Source organism: Eschrichtius robustus, chromosome 13 (genome assembly GCF_028021215.1).
Source record: "Eschrichtius robustus isolate mEscRob2 chromosome 13, mEscRob2.pri, whole genome shotgun sequence".
NCBI classification, from domain to species: Eukaryota; Metazoa; Chordata; class Mammalia; order Artiodactyla; family Eschrichtiidae; genus Eschrichtius; species Eschrichtius robustus.
In genome coordinates this window covers 99,370,264-99,388,280 of record NC_090836.1, presented here as the reverse complement: position 1 = coordinate 99,388,280, position 18,017 = coordinate 99,370,264, and the positions used below count along the sequence as shown (strand labels likewise).

At 54.1% G+C, this 18,017-nt stretch overlaps 1 protein-coding gene across 1 annotated transcript; it reads left to right on the top strand.

Annotated features, from left to right (window-relative positions):
* Positions 1-4,531: 4,531 nt before the first annotated feature.
* Positions 4,532-17,504, top strand: POLR3H (RNA polymerase III subunit H). The gene is made up of 7 exons (XM_068561788.1): positions 4,532-4,614; positions 4,863-4,993; positions 7,467-7,563; positions 13,727-13,813; positions 14,284-14,347; positions 15,770-15,971; positions 17,253-17,504. Exons 2-7 carry the CDS (start codon positions 4,883-4,885, stop codon positions 17,304-17,306), a joined length of 615 nt encoding a protein of 204 aa, XP_068417889.1. The 5' UTR covers positions 4,532-4,614; positions 4,863-4,882; the 3' UTR covers positions 17,307-17,504.
* The last annotated feature ends 513 nt before the right edge of the window (positions 17,505-18,017 follow it).

Below are 18,017 nucleotides of genomic sequence, written 5' to 3'. Positions count from 1 at the left end.
TCTCAACCCTTAGCGCTCACCTCCGCTCTCACCTTCTGAGCCAGGCTGTCCCAGACCGCCTTGGCCAGAGGAGCAGTTCTCACTCACTTGCTATCACATTATGCATATGACCTTTCTCAGCAGCAGTGCCTGAGGTGATCTGTATCTGTTTCCCCGTTTCCTGTTGGTCCCCCTCGCTGGACCACAAGCCCCCAGAGCAGAGCCTCATGCACAGCAGCCCTAACAAATATCTATTGACTTTCTATACTTTGCTTCTGGCTCAAACCAGAACAGAGAGCAATGTCCTGGGATGCTTTGTTTAGGTCCCTTCTAGAATCACCATTCCCGGTGGTCCTTAGCTATGACTCTGCCTCCATGGAGGGCGTTTTTTTTTAACATATTTATTTATTTGTTTTAAAATAAATAAATAAATTTATTTATTTATTTTTGGCTGAGTTGGGTCTTTGTTGCTGCGTGCAGGCTTTCTCTAGTTGCAGCGAGCAGGGGCTACTCTTCGTTGCGGTGTGCATGCTTCTCATTGCAGTGGCTTCTCTTGTTGCAGAGCACGGGCTCTAGGCGCGCGGGCTTCAGTAGTTGTGGCACGTGGGCTCAGTAGTTGTGGCTCGCGGGCTCAGTAGTTGTGGCTCGCAGGCTCTAGAGCGCAGGCTCAGTAGTTGTAGTGCACGGGCTTAGTTGCTCCGCGGCATGTGGGATCTTCCTGGACCAGGGCTCGAACCTGTGTCCCCTGCATTGGCAGGCGATTCTTTTTTTTTTTTTTTTTTTTAAATTAATTAATTAATTTATTTATTTATTTTGGCTGTGTTGAGTCTTCGTTTCTGTGCGAGGGCTTTCTCTAGTTGCAGTGAGCGGGGGCCACTCTTCATCGCGGTGCGCATGCCTCTCACTGTCGCAGCCTCTCTTGTTGCAGAGCACAGGTTCCAGACGCGCAGGCTCAGTAGTTGTGGCTCACGGGCCTAGTTGCTCCGTGGCATGTGGGATCTTCCCAGACCAGGGCTCGAACCCGTGTCCCCTGCATTGGCAGGCAGATTTTCAACCACTGCGCTACCAGGGAAGCCTGGCAGGCGGATTCTTAACCACTGCGCCACCAGGGAAGCCCAAGAACAAAGTCCTTTTTGAAGATGAGAAGTCGGATAGGAGCAGGTTTGCGGGGGAGAGATGACCAGGAGCGCCATTTTGGCCCAGGTTAAGCTTGAGTTGCCAAATGGGCATGTGAGCAGGTAGGTTTGTAGACTGCGCAGGGGAGCCCACCAGTTTAGAGGTGGGTAGAGGAACCTGGGAGGTGGGAAGAGGATCCGGGTGTGTGAAGGAGGAGGGAGTGATCAGCTGGGATAAACGCTGCCCTTGAGGACTGAGAATTACCACTGGATTTGCCAAAGTGGAGGCCGTTGTTGACCTTGAAAAAGCAGCTTGGGTTGAGAGGTAGGGCCAAAAACCTGATGGGAGCAGGTTGAAGAGAGGACAAGAAGAGAGGATTTGGAAACAGCAAATGCAGATGACTCCTTCAAGGGGTTTTGCTGGTTAAAGGGAGCAGAAAATGGGGCCGTAGCTGGAGGGAAAGGGGGCCGAGAGGGGTTTTTTTTAAGAAGTGAAAAAAATCTTACTTGCTTTTTTAAATTTGAATTTTATTCAGTTTTGAATTTGAATAGGTAATATGTTCCTGTGATCCCAAACATCAAAGATTCTGAAGGGCATTTGAAAAAAAAAAATCTCCTTCCTACCCCTGTCACTCTCCCACACCCCTCAGGCATTCAGTTCCTTGCCCTGGAGACAGCCAGCGTAATTAGTCCCAGAGCACTCGTGCACGCGTGCACACACACACAGTGTTATTTTTCTCCTTTGTATATGAATAGTAACATCCCATATAGACCACTCTGTGCCTTGCATTTTTTAACAATATATTCTGAATATCATTCTATCTCAAGACAGAGAGCATTCGCATCCTTTCTTATGGCTTTGCATTATTTCCCTCTGTGGTACACCGTGTATATTTTTTCATCCAGTCTTCAACTGATGGACAATCATTTGAGATGGGTTCTATCATTACCTCCATTTTACAGAGAGGCAAGGAGGCGCTGAGAGGTTCACCGGCTCCACCACGGTTGCTAGCTAGTGTGCTGCGGCGTGGGAACTCCATGCCCTTAACCACCACTGCTCTCTCCTCCTCCTACTGGATTAGTTTCCAACCCTATTTCTCCTTCACTCCTACACTCTTAGCAATTATTTTGCTATCGTTTTGTTCATTCAAATAGCACATATTTACAAGCGCTGACCTTGTGCCAGGCACAGGGCTAGGCCCTGAGGATGCAGAGGGACAGGACAGAGAGAAGTCCTCTGCTGTCGAGGAGCTTGCAGACTAAGTCTTTGTGTGTTTTTGTAAGCTACCTCAAAGCTTCTGTGGAAGGACGCAGAGAATTAATAAGGAAGCCTGGTCCTTGTTTTAACTAATGAGGAAAGCAGTCATGCCAACAAATCACTGTTGCAATCCTGAGAGCTGAATACCATAAAAAAAGCCTGGGAACTCTGCAATTCTGGCCTCATCCCCTGAGCCTGGCCCTCCTCCAGTTTCCCATCTCAGTGAAAGGCCTTAGGCGTTGGCTCCTCCCACTTCCGTCCACAGGTCCTCCACCCTATCTCTGAGAGCACCCCCTGAAGACCTCTGGACTCGGCCCAACTTTGCTCTCCATGACTACCAGCTTGCTTGGGCCTTCTCTTTCAGGGGCCACCCAGTAATTTCCTACCTGGTATTCTTGTCTCCACACCAGCCCCTTCCCATCCACTGTCCCTCCAGCTGATGTGTCACTATGTCATTTCCCCGTTCTGACCTAGAAGGTGCTGCCCTTGGGCTAATGTGGTGGCGGCATAGCCCAGTGGTTAGGATGATCATGGGCTCTGGAGCCTGAATCCCAGCTCCGCTACTTATTAACTGTGTGACCTTGAACGACCCACTTAACCCCTCTTTGCCTTAGGTGAGGCAAAATGAGATGAGATAAATGATAATGAGATAAATTAGATAACAATGGTAATAGCTCCTACCTTATACAGCTGTCATGAGGATTAAAAGTTAATGGATATTATAATAATAAGGCCCTTGTGACCTGGACCCTGTCTAGGTCTCCAGTCTCACCAGTTTTCATCTCCCCTATAAACTTTTGGATCCCTGAGAGAGCATCAAATCCTCTGGCCCTGCCCTCCCTCTCCTCCCTGCAACCCCTCTGAGTTGAAGCTGGGCCTGGGAACCAGTTCTTCTTCCCCACTGGATCTCTAACAGCTGTAACATAGTGTGTTGGATGAATGAATGAGAAAGGTATTGCATTTGGGTTCCAATGGATGAGTAGGAGTTTTTCAGGTAAAGAAGTGTTCAAGGTTGGGCTATATAAAAGGGCTTGCTCCATCCTTCGGGCTGGAAACTCCCGGTGCCAGGAGGACAGAAGGGAGGTGAGGCTGGAGGGGAAGGCTGGGTTTAGTCCAGAATGTATGCGTGGACAAAAGATATTCATGAAGGGAAGGCTTTTGTGACCATGTGGGGGTCAGTTGCAGGAAGGACTTGAGGGCAGGAGCTGGGATGTGTGGTGGCTAAGCTCCAGGGCAGCAATGAAAAGGCCTTCAGGGCAGTAGCTGTGGGAATGGAACGAAGAAGGAAAATTTGAGAGATATTTGAGAGGAAGAAATAATGATCTCCTAAACACTTTTTTAAAAATTATTTATTTATTTATTTATTTTTGGCTGCATTGTGTCTTCGTTGCTGCGTGTGGGCTTTCTCTAGTTGCGGAGAGCGGGGGCTACTCTTCGTTGTGGTGCACGGGCTTCTCATTGCGGTGGCTTCTCTTGTTGCAGAGCACGGGCTCTAGGCGCGCGGGCTTCAGTAGTTGTGGCACGCGGGCTCAGTAGTTGTGGCACGCGGGCTTAGTTGCTCCGCGGCATGTGGACAAGGGCTCGAACCCGTGTGCCCTGCTTTGGCAGGTGGATTCTTAACCACTGCGCCACCAGGGAAGTCCCGTCACTGAGGTTTTTGCTTTGTTTTGTTTGTCCCAATATATTATCACTTTTCAGTTGAGTTGTAATCTGCCTACAATTAAATGCAAAGATCTTAAGTGTTGAGCTGGATGGGTTTTGACAATTATATACAAATATATACAATTATATACATCTCTGTAACCAGCCGCTAAAAGAAGATACAGAACATTTCTATCATCCGAGAAAGGTCCCACCAGTCAATTCTCTCCGTTTCCAGAGTACTGCAGGGTCTAAGCATATTGTGTTTGCGTTTGATCACTCTGGCTGCAGCGCACAGGACGGCCCGAGGCCAGCAAGGAGAGTACTTACCGGCTGGGCGAGAGATGACTGGATTGCACCGAGGTCGCCTAGCAACCTGAGAGCGTTGTCCGAGGGTTGACAGCTGCGCCTGCGGCAGGGAAGGCCCCACCCCACCCCACCCAGGCCCCTCCCCCGCCCCGCCCCGCCCCGCGCCGCCCCGCCCCGCGCATGAGCCGGTAGGCAACTCCGCCCCGCGTCGGGGGGGCGGGCCGAGGATTCTTATTGGTTGGTCCTCCGGAAGCTACCGGATTCGGAATCTCGCCCAAAGTCTTACCGGCGCCGGCTGCGTGTGGGTTTGCGGTGCGTGGCGCTTGGCGAGGGCTGTGTGTGGCTGGCCGCGCACCCCTCCCGCTCGACCCCAAGACCCTGCGGCTGAGCCTCATTTTCCTCTCTTTGTAGTAGCGGAGCACGCCCCGCACGGGGCACCCCTACGGTGCAGCCCCATTGCTGGCCTGGGGGCGGGTTGCAGCTATTGGGACGGGACGGAGCGGGCTCGGGGATCCCCACCCCCCCAGGCCCCGGTGCGTGACTGGCCCACCCGTTCCCAGAGCCCCCCTCGCAGGCCGGGATGTTCGTCCTGGTGGAGATGGTAGACACCGTGCGGATCCCCCCGTGGCAGTTTGAGAGGAAGCTCAACGACTCCATTGCCGAGGAGTTGAACAAGAAGTTGGCCAACAAGGTACTGGGTCCACGGGGTCGCGGGCAGGCCTTGGCACGGGAGGGCCCAGCACTGCCTACCCGCCCGCTGCCGGCCTGGCCATGCCGAGCCTTGGAGTTGGGCAAATAGCTTAACGTCTCAGAATTCGGTTTCTAAGCCTGTGCATGGGATGGGGGTAATCCTTAACCCACTAGGATGTTGGCAGGAATCAAAAGAAAAACTGGGTTTGAAAAAGGCCTTGTAACTGGGAATTGCTGGCGTCCCCACTTCCAAATTACTTTGCAATCTAGGGCGAGTCCTTTACCCCCTCTGGGCCTCAGTTTCCATTTGTAAAATGGAAATAATAATTGCTGTCCAACCATGCATTGCTTCTGTGAAGATGGATGGTAGTTTAGCTGTAAGGAGGTTTATCCATTCATTCTTGCAAAAAAATGTTTGTGCACCTTTTATGTGCCAGGCTAGCATGCCTTAGTGCTGCGTCCTCAGAGGCCTTCCCATGGCCTTTTCTGAAGCAGCCCTGCCTCTGCAGTTATTCTGTGCCATATCACTCTTTCCTTCTTAGCACTTACCACTCTTTTCTTATTTGTTTACTTGGTTACTGTTTTTCTCTTTCCCTCTCCATGAGGGCAAGTGACTGTTGCCTTCTTCCCCACGGTATCTCCCATATTTAGCCAGAGTCTGGCACAGAGTAGATGTTCCATAATTGTTTATTAAATGAATAAAACAGACAAGTTTCTGCTCTGTAGTGTGGTGGGGAAAGCTGATATGGATGAGAGACTCCCACAGTTGAGTGTGTGATGAGAAGTTGAGGTAAATGTTATGAGAACAGGTGTTCACAAGCCGGTGGAATGAAGGAACTTCACCTACAATGAGGGAGACAAGAGGGTTTGCTAGGGAGGTGGTGCTTGAGCTGAGATCTGGTGGTGAGGAAGAACTAACAGAGGGGATTTGTTTTTTTTGACGGGGGAGGTTCTGGGCAGAGAGTAGAGCTGTGCAGGAAGCAGAAACAGCATGTGCAAAGGCCCTGTGGCAGGAGGGAATATTGCACCTATCATGGCATGGAGGGGCTGGTGTGGCCTGGGCAGACGGAGAGAGGAGAGGTCAGGCTGGAAAGTGGTGGGAGCCAGGTCATACAGGGCCTGCAGGACTTCATCGAATAATGGTCTTCATCTGTAGAACAGCTGGAGGTGGTAGGCTGAGAAGGAGAGAGCCGGAGGAAGATTGGCTGGCTGTAGGCAGGAGGCAGGTCCCTTCCATAGAGGCTGAAATCACAGAAGGTGGAGTGTACAGACCTGGGGAGTTGTTGTTGGTGGAGAGAACTCATGGAGTCCTTAGTGGATGGTGTCTGATTACTTTGTGAAGTAAAGGGAGAAGGGGCCTCTAAAGGACAAAGAGAAAAGGTGTGAAAATTACAAGAAGGGAATGTAGTCCTTTTGTGATGCAAGTCCTTCTCTGACCTGTTCAGACAAGTATTTCCTTTTTTCTTTTTTGCCACGCTGCGAGGGTTGCAGGATTTTAGTTCCCTGACCAGGGATCGAACCCGGGCCCTCAGCAGTGAAAGAGCTGGACTGCCAGGGAATTCCCAGACAAGTATTTCTGTATTTGAATCGTTGAGTCATTCGAGAGGAGGCCACACAGAAGAGGTCCAAGGTCCAGCCAAGGGTACACATCTCCTTGTGCTTCCAAAGCCAGCCGACTCTGCCTCATTGCCCTGAGGTCTGGCCAGGACGCTGAATTCTCTGAGCTTCTTGCTAATCCTTGAACAGTCCTGCAAGGTCTCTAATTGGGAGGTGATGACGCTGGTGTCAGATAAACAGACACCAAGCGGCTAGTCCTTTGCAGCATCATGGAGTGGGGATGGGTCATGGGATGTCCTCTGCCTGTTCTCTGCCCAGTTTCAGGGCCTCCCATGTGTCACTCTGCCAGCCTCAGTCCCTGTGGCCACATCTGTGTGTCCGAGACTTTGTGAGCAGAACAGCGATTAGCTGTGGTCTGACACTTTAAACTGTGAGCTCTAGTATGGAACTGGGGCCTTGGAAAGTGTAGGTTTAACCCGGGGTTCCCCACCACTGATGCTTATTAGTAATGATAGTGATCCTTGATTGGTGATTGTTATTTCTAGCAGGTGAGCCGGCTACTGAGCTAGGTGCTTCGCAGCTGTTCTCTTGATTTAATAACCCCACAGCCTGGTATGTCCATTTTTGCAGATGGGGAAACTGAGGCTCAGAGAAGTGACCTTGGAGGTCACACAGGGAGTGGTGGAGCTGGCATTGTAACCTGCATCTGTCATGTCACCAAAGACCTTGTTCTTTCCAGAGCTCAGCATCCTCCCCGAGTTCCTTTCCTCAGGCAGTGCCCCAACGCATTTCCAGCTGTAAAAAGGGGATAATCATACCTGCCCGGTGGGGGGGCGTGGGGGGGGGGTGGATCTCAGGAGAGACTGCGCAGGGAGCTGGGCCTCGAGGTCACTGGCTGTGTACACGGATGCCCACAGGTCGTGTACAACGTGGGACTCTGCATCTGTCTGTTTGACATCACCAAGCTGGAGGACGCCTATGTGTTCCCGGGGGACGGTGCATCACACACCAAAGGTGGGTGCCCTCCTTCTGGGCATTGGGTTTCTTGGGGCTCAGTTTTCTGTAGGGGGAGTCCTGGTCAGGGTGTTGGGAGACCTGGGGCCTAGTCCTGACTCTGCCAGGAATTTACTGGGTGATCATGGGCAGAATCTTCCCCTTTCCGGGCCTCGGTTTCCTGTCTATAAGAAGGGGAGGTAGACAAGGTGATTCTCAAGGCTTCTCCAGCTCTGAGATTGTGGCTCTGTGTCTGTGTCCCCTTTGGTCTTGTGTGTTATATGAGCCCTGCTCTGCCTGGCTCTCAGGCTGCTCAGGTAGTGGGGGTGGACAGATAGTGGAAGACAATTGGAGTAGGCATTGCTAGCTTAAAAGTGGGGAGAGCGGAGGGGAGCACAGCTGCCCCTCTTGGGGAGGTGGCTGGTTGGGGGTGGGAGACTTTGAGGGACACCAAGACATAATGGTTAAAAGTGTGGCCTCTAGGTTTAAATACCAACTCTGCTACTTATTTGCTGTGTGTCCTGAGCGGAACATGTAACTTCTCTGTGCCTCTGTTTCCTCTTCAGTAAAATGCAGTTAACAGACTTTATTTTTTTATTTTTTAACAGTAGACTTTATTGTTGTGAGAATTACTAAGTTAATATGTGCAAAGCTCTCAGGACAGGACCTTGGCACAGAGCGAGTGCTTGACGGCTCATCGATTTGAATTGTTTCTCCGATTCTGTGGGTCAGCTCGGTGGTGGTCTTCTGGGCTGGCTTGGCCAGGGCTGGATGGTATAGGGTGGTCTCGTGTGTCTGGTGGTTGGCAGACTGGTTGGATGGGGGGCTTCGGCTGGGTTTCACATCTCTGCTCGGTGTGGTGTCCTCTTTCAGTAGGTAGACTGGGCACCAAAGCACAGGTGCTTTTCAGGCCTCTGCTTATATCCCATTGGCCAGAGCAGGTCACATGGCTGAGGCCAGAGTCAAGGGATGGAGAAGGGCTTCCTCTGGATGGGAGGCGCTGCGGTCACATTGGCAAGGGATGTGCACCCTGGATGGGAGGGAGGAGTAGAGGGCGGGTCACCTTGAGGAGAGGGCTCAGGGAGGAAGCGGGGTGTTCTTCTCTCCCCTGCCTGGACAAACCAGATCAGAAGCAGAGGGCAGGGGCGCCACTGAGGTGGTTCGGGGCTAGTCAGGGTGTAGGCATGCCTCTCGCAGTCCGCTGGGCACTCGCCCGCCTGCCCCAAACCCTCTGAGTCAGAATCTCTGGGGAGGGGCCTGCAGGGATTCTCACACGAGGCCGCGTTTCAGGAGCCCTGCCCCAGCCCGTACTGGGGGGGTCAGCCTCGGCACAGAGATGTCCGAGCGTTCCAGAATGTGCCGTGAGGCTGCCTGGTGTGTATGTCCAGGAATCCAGAGACTTAATTAGTTCTCACGGATGCCGTTGAGCTCTGGAGAGCTGCGTGTGGGGACCAGGACGGTTTCGTTAGGAAGACCAGCGGGTGATGTGGACACAGGGCCACGAGGGCTCTGAGGCCAGTCTCTGTCGTGGGACAGGGGCCTTGCTGTCCAGGAGACAAGCGGTCAGGGGGCCAGAACTTCAAGAAAAACTCAGAGAAAAAAGTTAAATATGAGGAAATTCTGTCCATTCATTAGGTTGTGTCTGCTGCTTGGTGTAGGACTTCACTGCTGGTTTTCTTATCCACCCCGCTTCACCCCGGGTCCCCTGCGTTCTTGGGAACGAGGTACAGGAGTAGAGCCCAGGGTTAGGCCTGTCACACAGACCCGGAGTTGAATCCTGACTCTGGCCCCCCTGCGTGGGGACCTCAGGCCGGTGACTACCTTCCTCAGCCACACTTTCCTCGTCTGTAAAATGGGGTTAACACTCGCGGCTACAAGGCCCCTCAGGGCCCGTCGAGCATCGCGCAGGGCGAGTTGTTGGTCTGTGGTGGGGATCGGTGGCCAGGCTTCGAGGCTGAGCATGAGCCCAGGCCCCCCCTCCCACCACTGCCTCGCCAGGGCTGTGGCCAAGGGTGTGCCGAGCGGGGCTCTGCACCGGGCCTCTGCCTTCGCTTAGAGGATTATTCATTTGCCAGTTGCCTTCTACTTCTTTCTATTTCTCCTTCTACCCAGGCCAGATTACTTTACCTGTCTCTCTGAGACTCACTTCTGGAAAAATGGTGTAATGATAATAGTACCCGCCTCACACAGCCCTTGCGAGGAATAAACGAGAAAAACCACGGGAGGCCTTTGGTCCGGTGCCTGGCACATAGCAGGCGCTCACGACATGTTAGCCTTTGTGACTGGTAGCACTGGCCCCGACTGGCCAGCCTTATCCCTTGTCACTTAGGGTACCTTTCCTTGGCACCAGCCCTGTGTTCTCCATGCCCGCCAGGCCGGCTGGACCTGCCTCCTGCCCCCGCCTCTGGCTGAACTGGGGCCCCGCTCTGGGCTCTGGAGCAGCCTGTTTTTGTGCCCACCGTTTGCTTTGCTCTTTTCCCTTGTTTTTTAAGTTGTGATAAAACACATATAACATAAAATTTACCATTTTTAGTGTATAGTTCGGTGGCATTCAGTGCATTTACATTGTTGTGTGGCCATCACCACCATCCATCTCCAGAACTTTATTGTCTTCTTTTTTTTTAAACTTATTATTTTTTAAAATTTCATTTTATTTATTTATTTTTATTTATTTATTTATTTTTTATTTATTTATTTTTGGCTGTGTTGGGTCTTCGTTGCTGCGTGCGGGCTTCCTCTAGTTGCGGTGAGCAGGGGCTACTCTTCGTTGCCATGTGCGGGCTTTTCATTGCAGTGGCTTCTCTTGTTGTGGATCATGGGCTCTAGGCGCGTGGGCTTCAGTAGTTGTGGCACGTGGGCTCTAAAGCACAGGCTCAGTAGCTGCAGCACACAGGCTCAGTAGTTGTGGCTTGCGGGCTCTAGAGCGCAGGCTCAGTAGCTGTGGTGCACGGGCTTAGTTGCTCCGCGGCATTTGGGATCTTCCCGGACCAGGGATGGAACCCGTATGCCCTACATTGGCAGGCAGATTCTTAACCACTGTGCCACCAGGGAAGTCCCTTTGTTGTCTTCTGAAACTGAATCTCTGTCTCCACTAAACAACAGTTCCCCATCCCCCGCCCCCCAGCCCCTGTCCACCACCATTCTACTTTCTGTCTCTATGAATTTGACTACTCCACGTACCTCATGTGAGTGGAATCATGGTATTTGTCCTTTGTTGAAACTCACCATATCCTGAGGCAGCCCTACTTATCCTGGGACAAGGTTTCCTCGAGCCTACAACTAAGAACGGGTCTTCGTCTTCTTACTGGTCCTTCAGACCCATCCTTTTTGACTTTCTAGTCTTCCCACCTGCAGGCTAAACATCCCTAGAACTTCAGATGGGGGTCTTGGGAGGTGGCCCGCAACATAGCACCATCCCAGCTGACCCTCCAGCTGGTCTGTGGCCTCCTATTTTTTTTTTTTTATAATTTTTTTTTTAATTTAATTAATTTATTTATATTTTTTTATTTTTGGCTGTGTTGAGTCTTCGTTTCTGTGCGAGGGCTTTCTCTAGTTGCGGCAAGCGGGGGCCACTCTTCATCGCGGCGCGTGGGCCTCTCACTGTCGCGGCCTCTCTTGTTGCGGAGCACAAGCTCCAGACGCACAGGCTCAGTAGTTGTGGCTCACGGGCCTAGTTGCTCCGCAGCATGTGTAATCTTCCCAGACCAGGGCTCGAACCCGTGTCCCCTGCATTGGCAGGCAGATTCTCAACCGCTGCGCCACCAGGGAAGCCCTATTTTATTTTACTTATTAATTTTTTTGGCCATGTGGCATGTGGGATCTTAGTTCCCCGGCCAGAGATCAAACGTGTGCCCCCTGCAGTGGAAGCACGGAATCTTAACCACTGGACTGCCAGGGAAGTTCCTTCCTTTTTGTTTTTTAATTGAGATATAATTCACATACTATGAAATTCACCCTTTTAAAGCATACAGTACAGTGGCTTTTAGTATATTCACCAGGCTGTGTGACTATCACCACTGTCTAATTCCAGAACATTTTCATCACCCCCAGAAGAAACACCATACTCATTAGCAGTTACTCCCCGCTCCGCCAGCCCCTGACAACCATTAATCTACTTTCTGTCTCTGGATTTGCCTATTCTGGACGTTTCATATGAATAGAATCATAAAATACGTGGCCTTTTGTGATTGGCTTATTTCATGTAGCATAATATCCTCAAGGTTCTTCCATGTTGTTGCATGTGTCAGTACTTTATTCCTTTTTGAGGCTGAATAATCTTCCATTGTATGTATATATCACATTTTATTTATACATTCATCTGTTGTCGGACACCTGGGTGGCTCACCATTTGCTTCTGGATGTAATTGTTTCAGCCTTGAGCTCCCTGGGCACAGGATCATGTGTCGTCCTGCCCCTGCAAGCCCAGTGCCCAAATCGGGCCTGGCACAGACCTGGCAGAGGCTCCATGGGGATTTATTAAAATGAACTGACGTTGGGTCATACAGGGGACAGGATTTTTCCATACTGTGCGTAAGTGACATCTGTCCTCATCTGCTCTCTCCGAGGTCACCATGCGGCTCTCCCATCTTGAGAAGGCTCAGACGGCTTGTGTTTGTCTCCTCCCAGGGAGGGAGGGGGCACCAGCTGCCTCCTCTCCTTTTCCCACGCTTTCCTGCCTGGTGGAGCCATGGGGAAGCAGCCTGGTGGGGAGCTGGGGGCCAGGTGGACCCTGCTGTCCTTGGGGTGAGGCTGCCAGACCAGGCAGCTGAGGGCACTGGTAGCAGAAGCCTTTTTGGGGATTAAACCTTTCTGAGGAAGGCAGATGCAACCCAGTGGTCCTGTCTCATGGTTCAGAAAGACTTGGGGTCTCCCCTTGGCAGAACAGCTGTGTGACTGTGAGCAGGTAACTCAGCCTCTCTGAGCCACTTGCTCATGCTCACACCGGGGAAGCATGACATCTGACACAGGTGGATTGTGATGGGCACTGGGCGACTGCCAAGGGGCAGCCTTATGGTTATTTACTAGCCCTGGCGGAATTCAGGCCCTAGACACCACCTTTGGGGCTCGGTGGACACCCCCTTTGGGGCGCTCAGCAAGGGGCAGCAGTGATGGAGTGACGGCTTCTGCCAGGCTGTGGAGTCAGAGTCTGTGATGTGGGCACAGACCTTACCTGATACTTTTCTTGGGGTCAGGTGAGTAGGGACCACGTAGGACAGGACCTGAGAACCCACAGAGGCATTTTTGCTGGTTTATTGGCTCCTCCCCCACCCCAAATTCCAGAGCATTTTTAGCATCCTGTTCCAGGTCAGAGCTATGCCTGGGGCAAACTTTGCCAATCAGCGAGAGATGGGGGAACTTGTTTCCAAACCTGGTTCTCTTTGCCAGTTGCTTCTGCCCTTGTTAGAATTTAAAGGAGAGAGCCTGGGCTTCCCTGGTGGCACAGTGGTTATGAATCCGCCTGCCAACGCAGGGGACATGGGTTCGAGCCCTGGTCCGGGAAGATCCCACATGCCGCGGAGCAACTAAGCCCATGCGCCACAACTACTGAGCCTGTGCTCTAGAGCCCACAAGCCACAACTACTGAGCCAACGAGCCACAACTGTTGAAGCCCGCATGCCTAGAGCCCGTGCTCCACAACAAGAGAAGCCACCACAATGAGAAGCCTGCACACCGCAATGAAGAGTAGCCCCCGCTCACTGCAACTGGAGAAAGCCCGCGAGCAGCAACGAGAACCCAACGCAGCCAAAAATAAAAATAAATAAATTTTTTAAAAAAAGAAAAAAAAGAACAGCAGCCCGGTAATTGTAAAAATAAATAAATAAGTAAAGGAGAGAGCCTGGAGGAAGGCTGGAATTGACTTTGGAGTCATTGCTGGCCCAGAATCTGAGCTCAGGTGTGACTGATGGATTTGGGAACTGAGCCTCAGTTCCAGGGCCAGTGCTGCCGGCCTCTTACGGGGGCCAAGTTGTGGCCTCGCCGGGGACAGGGCCGAGGGTCCCTCCGGCTTAGCTAACAGGTCTAGGCCCATGGACGCCTGGCGTGGGCTGCTGTGTGGCTTCCTGGTGCCGCCACGGGGTCAGCATGCCAGTGAGTGAGTGTGGACACTGGAAAGCACGGGCCACCCCAGTTGGAGCAGCCCTTCCTCATGGCCTGCTCATCACCGACGTGCTTTCTTCATTTCCAGTTCACTTTCGCTATGTGGTGTTCCATCCGTTCCTGGACGAGATTCTGATTGGAAAGATCAAAGGCTGCAGCCCGGAGGGAGTGCACGGTAATGTTGGCCCTGAGTCCTCACATGAGACCCGGGAGCATGCTGGGGGCAGATGGCGGGGCTAGCCCTCCTCCCTTTAGCTTCTGTGCTGGGCCGCGTGGTCAGGGGAGGGGTCACATAGGGAAAGAGAACCTTCCTGAGCTGTCCGAGCAGCTTGTGCGCCAGGGGGATACTCAGCCCCCCATGCTGTAACTGTGAGGACCTCGGCCAGCTGGGGGCCCTCACTGGGAGGCCGTGAGTCAGGACCTCAGGGCAGGCACTGGAGCTGGCAGAGGTGACTCGGGGCCCTTGGCATCCACCGGTCCCTGTTGTGCAGTGTCCACCTCGGGTTTGGGTGGCTGCTCAGGCTGTGGCAGAGGCGTGGGGCTCCGGGGTGGGGACGGGGCCCAGGGTTCCATGGGCAGCACAGGGTAAGGGCTTGCTTGTCCATTCTGAGCCCCGTCTCATGCTGTCACCTGCGTGTCTTCCAGTCTCTCTAGGGTTCTTCGATGATATTCTCATTCCTCCAGAGTCGCTGCAGCAGCCGGCCAAGTTGTATCCTCCCAAGGTTAGAGTGGGTCATGGAGGAGCTCGGGCCTCTCCAAAGGAAGGTCCTCACTCTTTGAGGTGTCCTTGGGTCCTGTGACCTGATGCTGCTGGCCTCTGCCCACCCCTCCAGCTTGCATTTTGCTCTAGAAGCACTGACCTGCCTGTGCTTCTCACACTGACCGTGGCGTCGGCACACCTGCGCCTCCATCTGGACTGTCAGGCCTGGTTCCAGCTGACTTCGCTTAGGTTGTCCCTCCAGGAGTCATCTCAAAGGTCACCTCCCTCTAGAGGCCCGCCTGACTGGCCCACCTCCCCCCTCAGCTAACATTTGAGGGCTTGGCTCTGTGGGCCCTAGGCTGGTTGAAGATTCCCTTTGCTGGCTCCCCCATTGTCCCTGTCCCGGCCCTTGCCTGCTGCACTGGGGTTGCTGTTTCTGTGGGTGCTCACCGAGACCGCTCACCAGGAGGGACCCCATCTTGTCCCGACTGTACTCGCAATGCCCAGCATGGGACCTGGCGCAGAGGGGCAGGACCCATCTGTGGGGCTGCCACTAGAGGGCAGCATGTCTCTTCGGTGTGGGCTCTGCTGATTGGAGGGGGGCCATCCAGCAGAGCCGGCAGTAGGGAGCCAGGGTGCGTGTGTGTGTGTGTGTGTGCGCGTGTGCGCGCGTGTGCAGGGCAGGGGGCAGGGTCTGTGTGTGGCTCTGGAACTTGTCAGAAAACCTGGCCCAGGCTGGCCTGTCCCTCAGCCTGGTGACCTCCCATCCTGTCGTGTCCTCTTGGAAACTGGGCAAGTCCTTGGGCTGCCTGCTGTCAAGAGTGTCCTGAGGCACAGAGAGGGATGTGGAACTGCACTATGCGGAGAACACTGGCCAGCTTCAGCGAGCACTCGGGCCGACCCGAGGGTCCTGTGGAAAGCACTTTCCACGTGTGCTGTTTTATTGCCTCCCCACCGCAGCCCTGGGGCGCAGGCCTTACTGTAATGTGTTTTACAGATGGGGACCCTGAGGCACTGAGAGCTTGGGCCTGGCCCCTGGTGGGTGGTGGAGCTGAGGTTTGCACTTGGCAGTCGGCCTCTTGAGAGGACACACGGGCAGAGTCAGACCCCAGGCACCGAGGGGCTGTGGTCATTCCATGTTGAGGCGGAGCTCGCGCTGTGCTCTGGAGCCTCCTTCCTGCTCTGATGTCCCATGGTGCCTGCCCGGGGTCCGTGTTCCCATCCTGGGTCCTGGTGCCCAGGAGATCCAGCCACTCACTGGGCCGGCCCGACCTTGCCTCTCGCACACGGCGCTGGGCCTGCTTTTCCTGTGACTTCCCAAAGCATCTCAGCCTGGGATTGGATTTTCCTGGGGCGTGCCGTGGGAGGACCCCCCAACTCTCGGGACTCCCCTGTGGCCTGGTTTTTGCCTTGACCCTGCGCCCCGCCCAGCGACGAGGCGGAGCAGGTGTGGGTGTGGGAGTACGAGACCGAGGAAGGAGCGCACGACCTGTACATGGACACCGGCGAGGAGATCCGCTTCCGGGTGGTGGACGAGAGCTTTGTGGACACATCCCCCACCGGGCCCAGCTCGGCCGATGCCGCCTCTTCCAGCGAGGAGCTGCCAAAGAAGGAGGCTCCGTACACGCTTGTGGTGAGCTGTCCTGATGAGACTGCGGGGAACCGTGGGGCGGGAGGACCCAGCAGGTCAGGGTGCAGGTCCCTGTTGTGGGGTCTTGGGCGGTCCCTTCTCCCTGGGGAGCCCCATTTCTGCAGGCCAGGGCAGCGGTAATTCTTTTTTTTTCCTTATAAATTTATTTGTTTATTTATTGGCTGCGTCGGGTCTTTGTTGCTGTGCGCGGGCTTTCTCTAGTTGCAGCGAGCGGGGGCTACTCTTGGTTGTGGTGCGGTGGCTTCTCCTGTTGCAGAGCATGGGCTCTAGGCACGCGGGCTTCAGTAGTTGTGGCACGCGGGCTCAGTAGTTGTGGCTTGTGGGCTCTAGAGCGCAGGCTCAGTAGTTGTGGTGCCCGGGCTTAGTTGCTCCGCGGCATGTGGGATCTTCCCGGATCAGGGCTCGAACCCGTGTTCCCTGCATTGGCAGGCGGATTCTTAACCACTGCGCCTCCAGGGAAGCCCAGGGCAGCAGTAATTCTTGCAGCGAGGTCGTAAAGCTGCCATGGCTGTTGGGGAGGGCAGGGGAGTCAGACCCCTGCCCACAAGAGGGATGACACCAGCAGGACAACAAGGCTGTGGGTCAAGGGGCTGAGAGAGGAAGAAACCAAGGGAGGGGTGGTGACCCCCAGGGCTGCTCCCACTACAAACCCACACGGCCTGAGGTGACAGGGAAGCTGCAACCTGCCAGATCTGACTTGGGTCCCTTTTGTCTTTTACCCTCATGAAGCCAGACAGTGAGCGACACATGACAAAAGTGGGATTTCAGGGGCCTGCTGGTAGGGTTTTCTGGTATAACGTGGGCCCCAGGTTGTTCACTTTTAGGGCAGCTGCGTCTTTGTCAGGATTGTGGGCGGCCCAAGGCTTCCCCTCTGCGTGTGTTTGGAGGCTGGGGCTCAAGGTTACCAGGCCTTTCTGGCAGAACTAGACCACGAGTGGCTCCGAAGCCAGGCCCAGGACTGGTCTGCTGGTGCCTGTGTGGGCCAGGCCTGGGGGCGAGGGGTGAGGGGCTGTACCCTCGGTAAACCAGCACTTTCCTTACACGCCTCAGGAGAGGCTGGGGCAGGAGAGGGGAGTCTGGACCAGCTGGGAGTGCCGGTGCAGCTCCTGGATGTCCCCAGAGCCTCCTGGCTGGGGTGTGCCCCACCCTCCCTTTGGCCTGTGCTGGGCGCCTAAAAGGAAGGGCCCCCTTTGCCTCCTGTCCAGGTTGGCTCCAGCTCCAAAGGTAGATGAAACATGCCTGTTCTCTCTCTACCCCTGGCAGGGCTCCATCAGTGAGCCGGGACTGGGCCTTCTCTCCTGGTGGACCAGCAGCTAGCACTGGGGCTGGACGCTGGACCCTGCCCAGCCCTCGGGAAGGTGGTTCTGCAGACGCCGAGGAGCAGCCGGTGCCCTGCCAGGTTGTCCCCTCCCCTCCTCCTCCCAGACCTACCCCGCTAAGTCCCACCGTCCACATGGACTTGGCCTGTCAGTGACAACAAAGATATTTAATAAATGATGGCCGCATCGGTTGCGAGAGCCACCCTTGTCTCAGTGTTCTAAGGTTACCGAGTTGCCACAGCTGGGACAGTTCCTCACCCCAGATCACTTCTGGAGATGACCCAATGGCAGGACTTGGGGTCTGAGAGATCCAGGCTGCCTCAGGCTATGCTCTGGGCCAGCTGAGCTTGGTGGCTCCATAAAGTAACACAGAGAGCAAGAGGCTGGCCTGGGGCAGCTGCCAGTTGCTGATCAGAGTCTGACCTTTAAGGGAAAAACCATCTTCTTCCCACCAACATGTGGAAGGTGGGGCGGCCTGGACTCAGCTGACCAGCTCCGTCAGCAAAGTGGATGCTGTGGATCTTGCTGGCCCAAAGGGGTGAGAGCTGGTGACCTGCTGTTGCTATTCCCCCACCAGCAGCACAGCAGGAAGCCTCAGGCCAGCGGTCACTTTCCAACCTTGGCCACGCCAGGAACAAACACCCTGTGGGTCTGTCTGCTTGTGATGCGAGATCCTGGCACCAGGGCAAGCACCCCATCATCATTTACT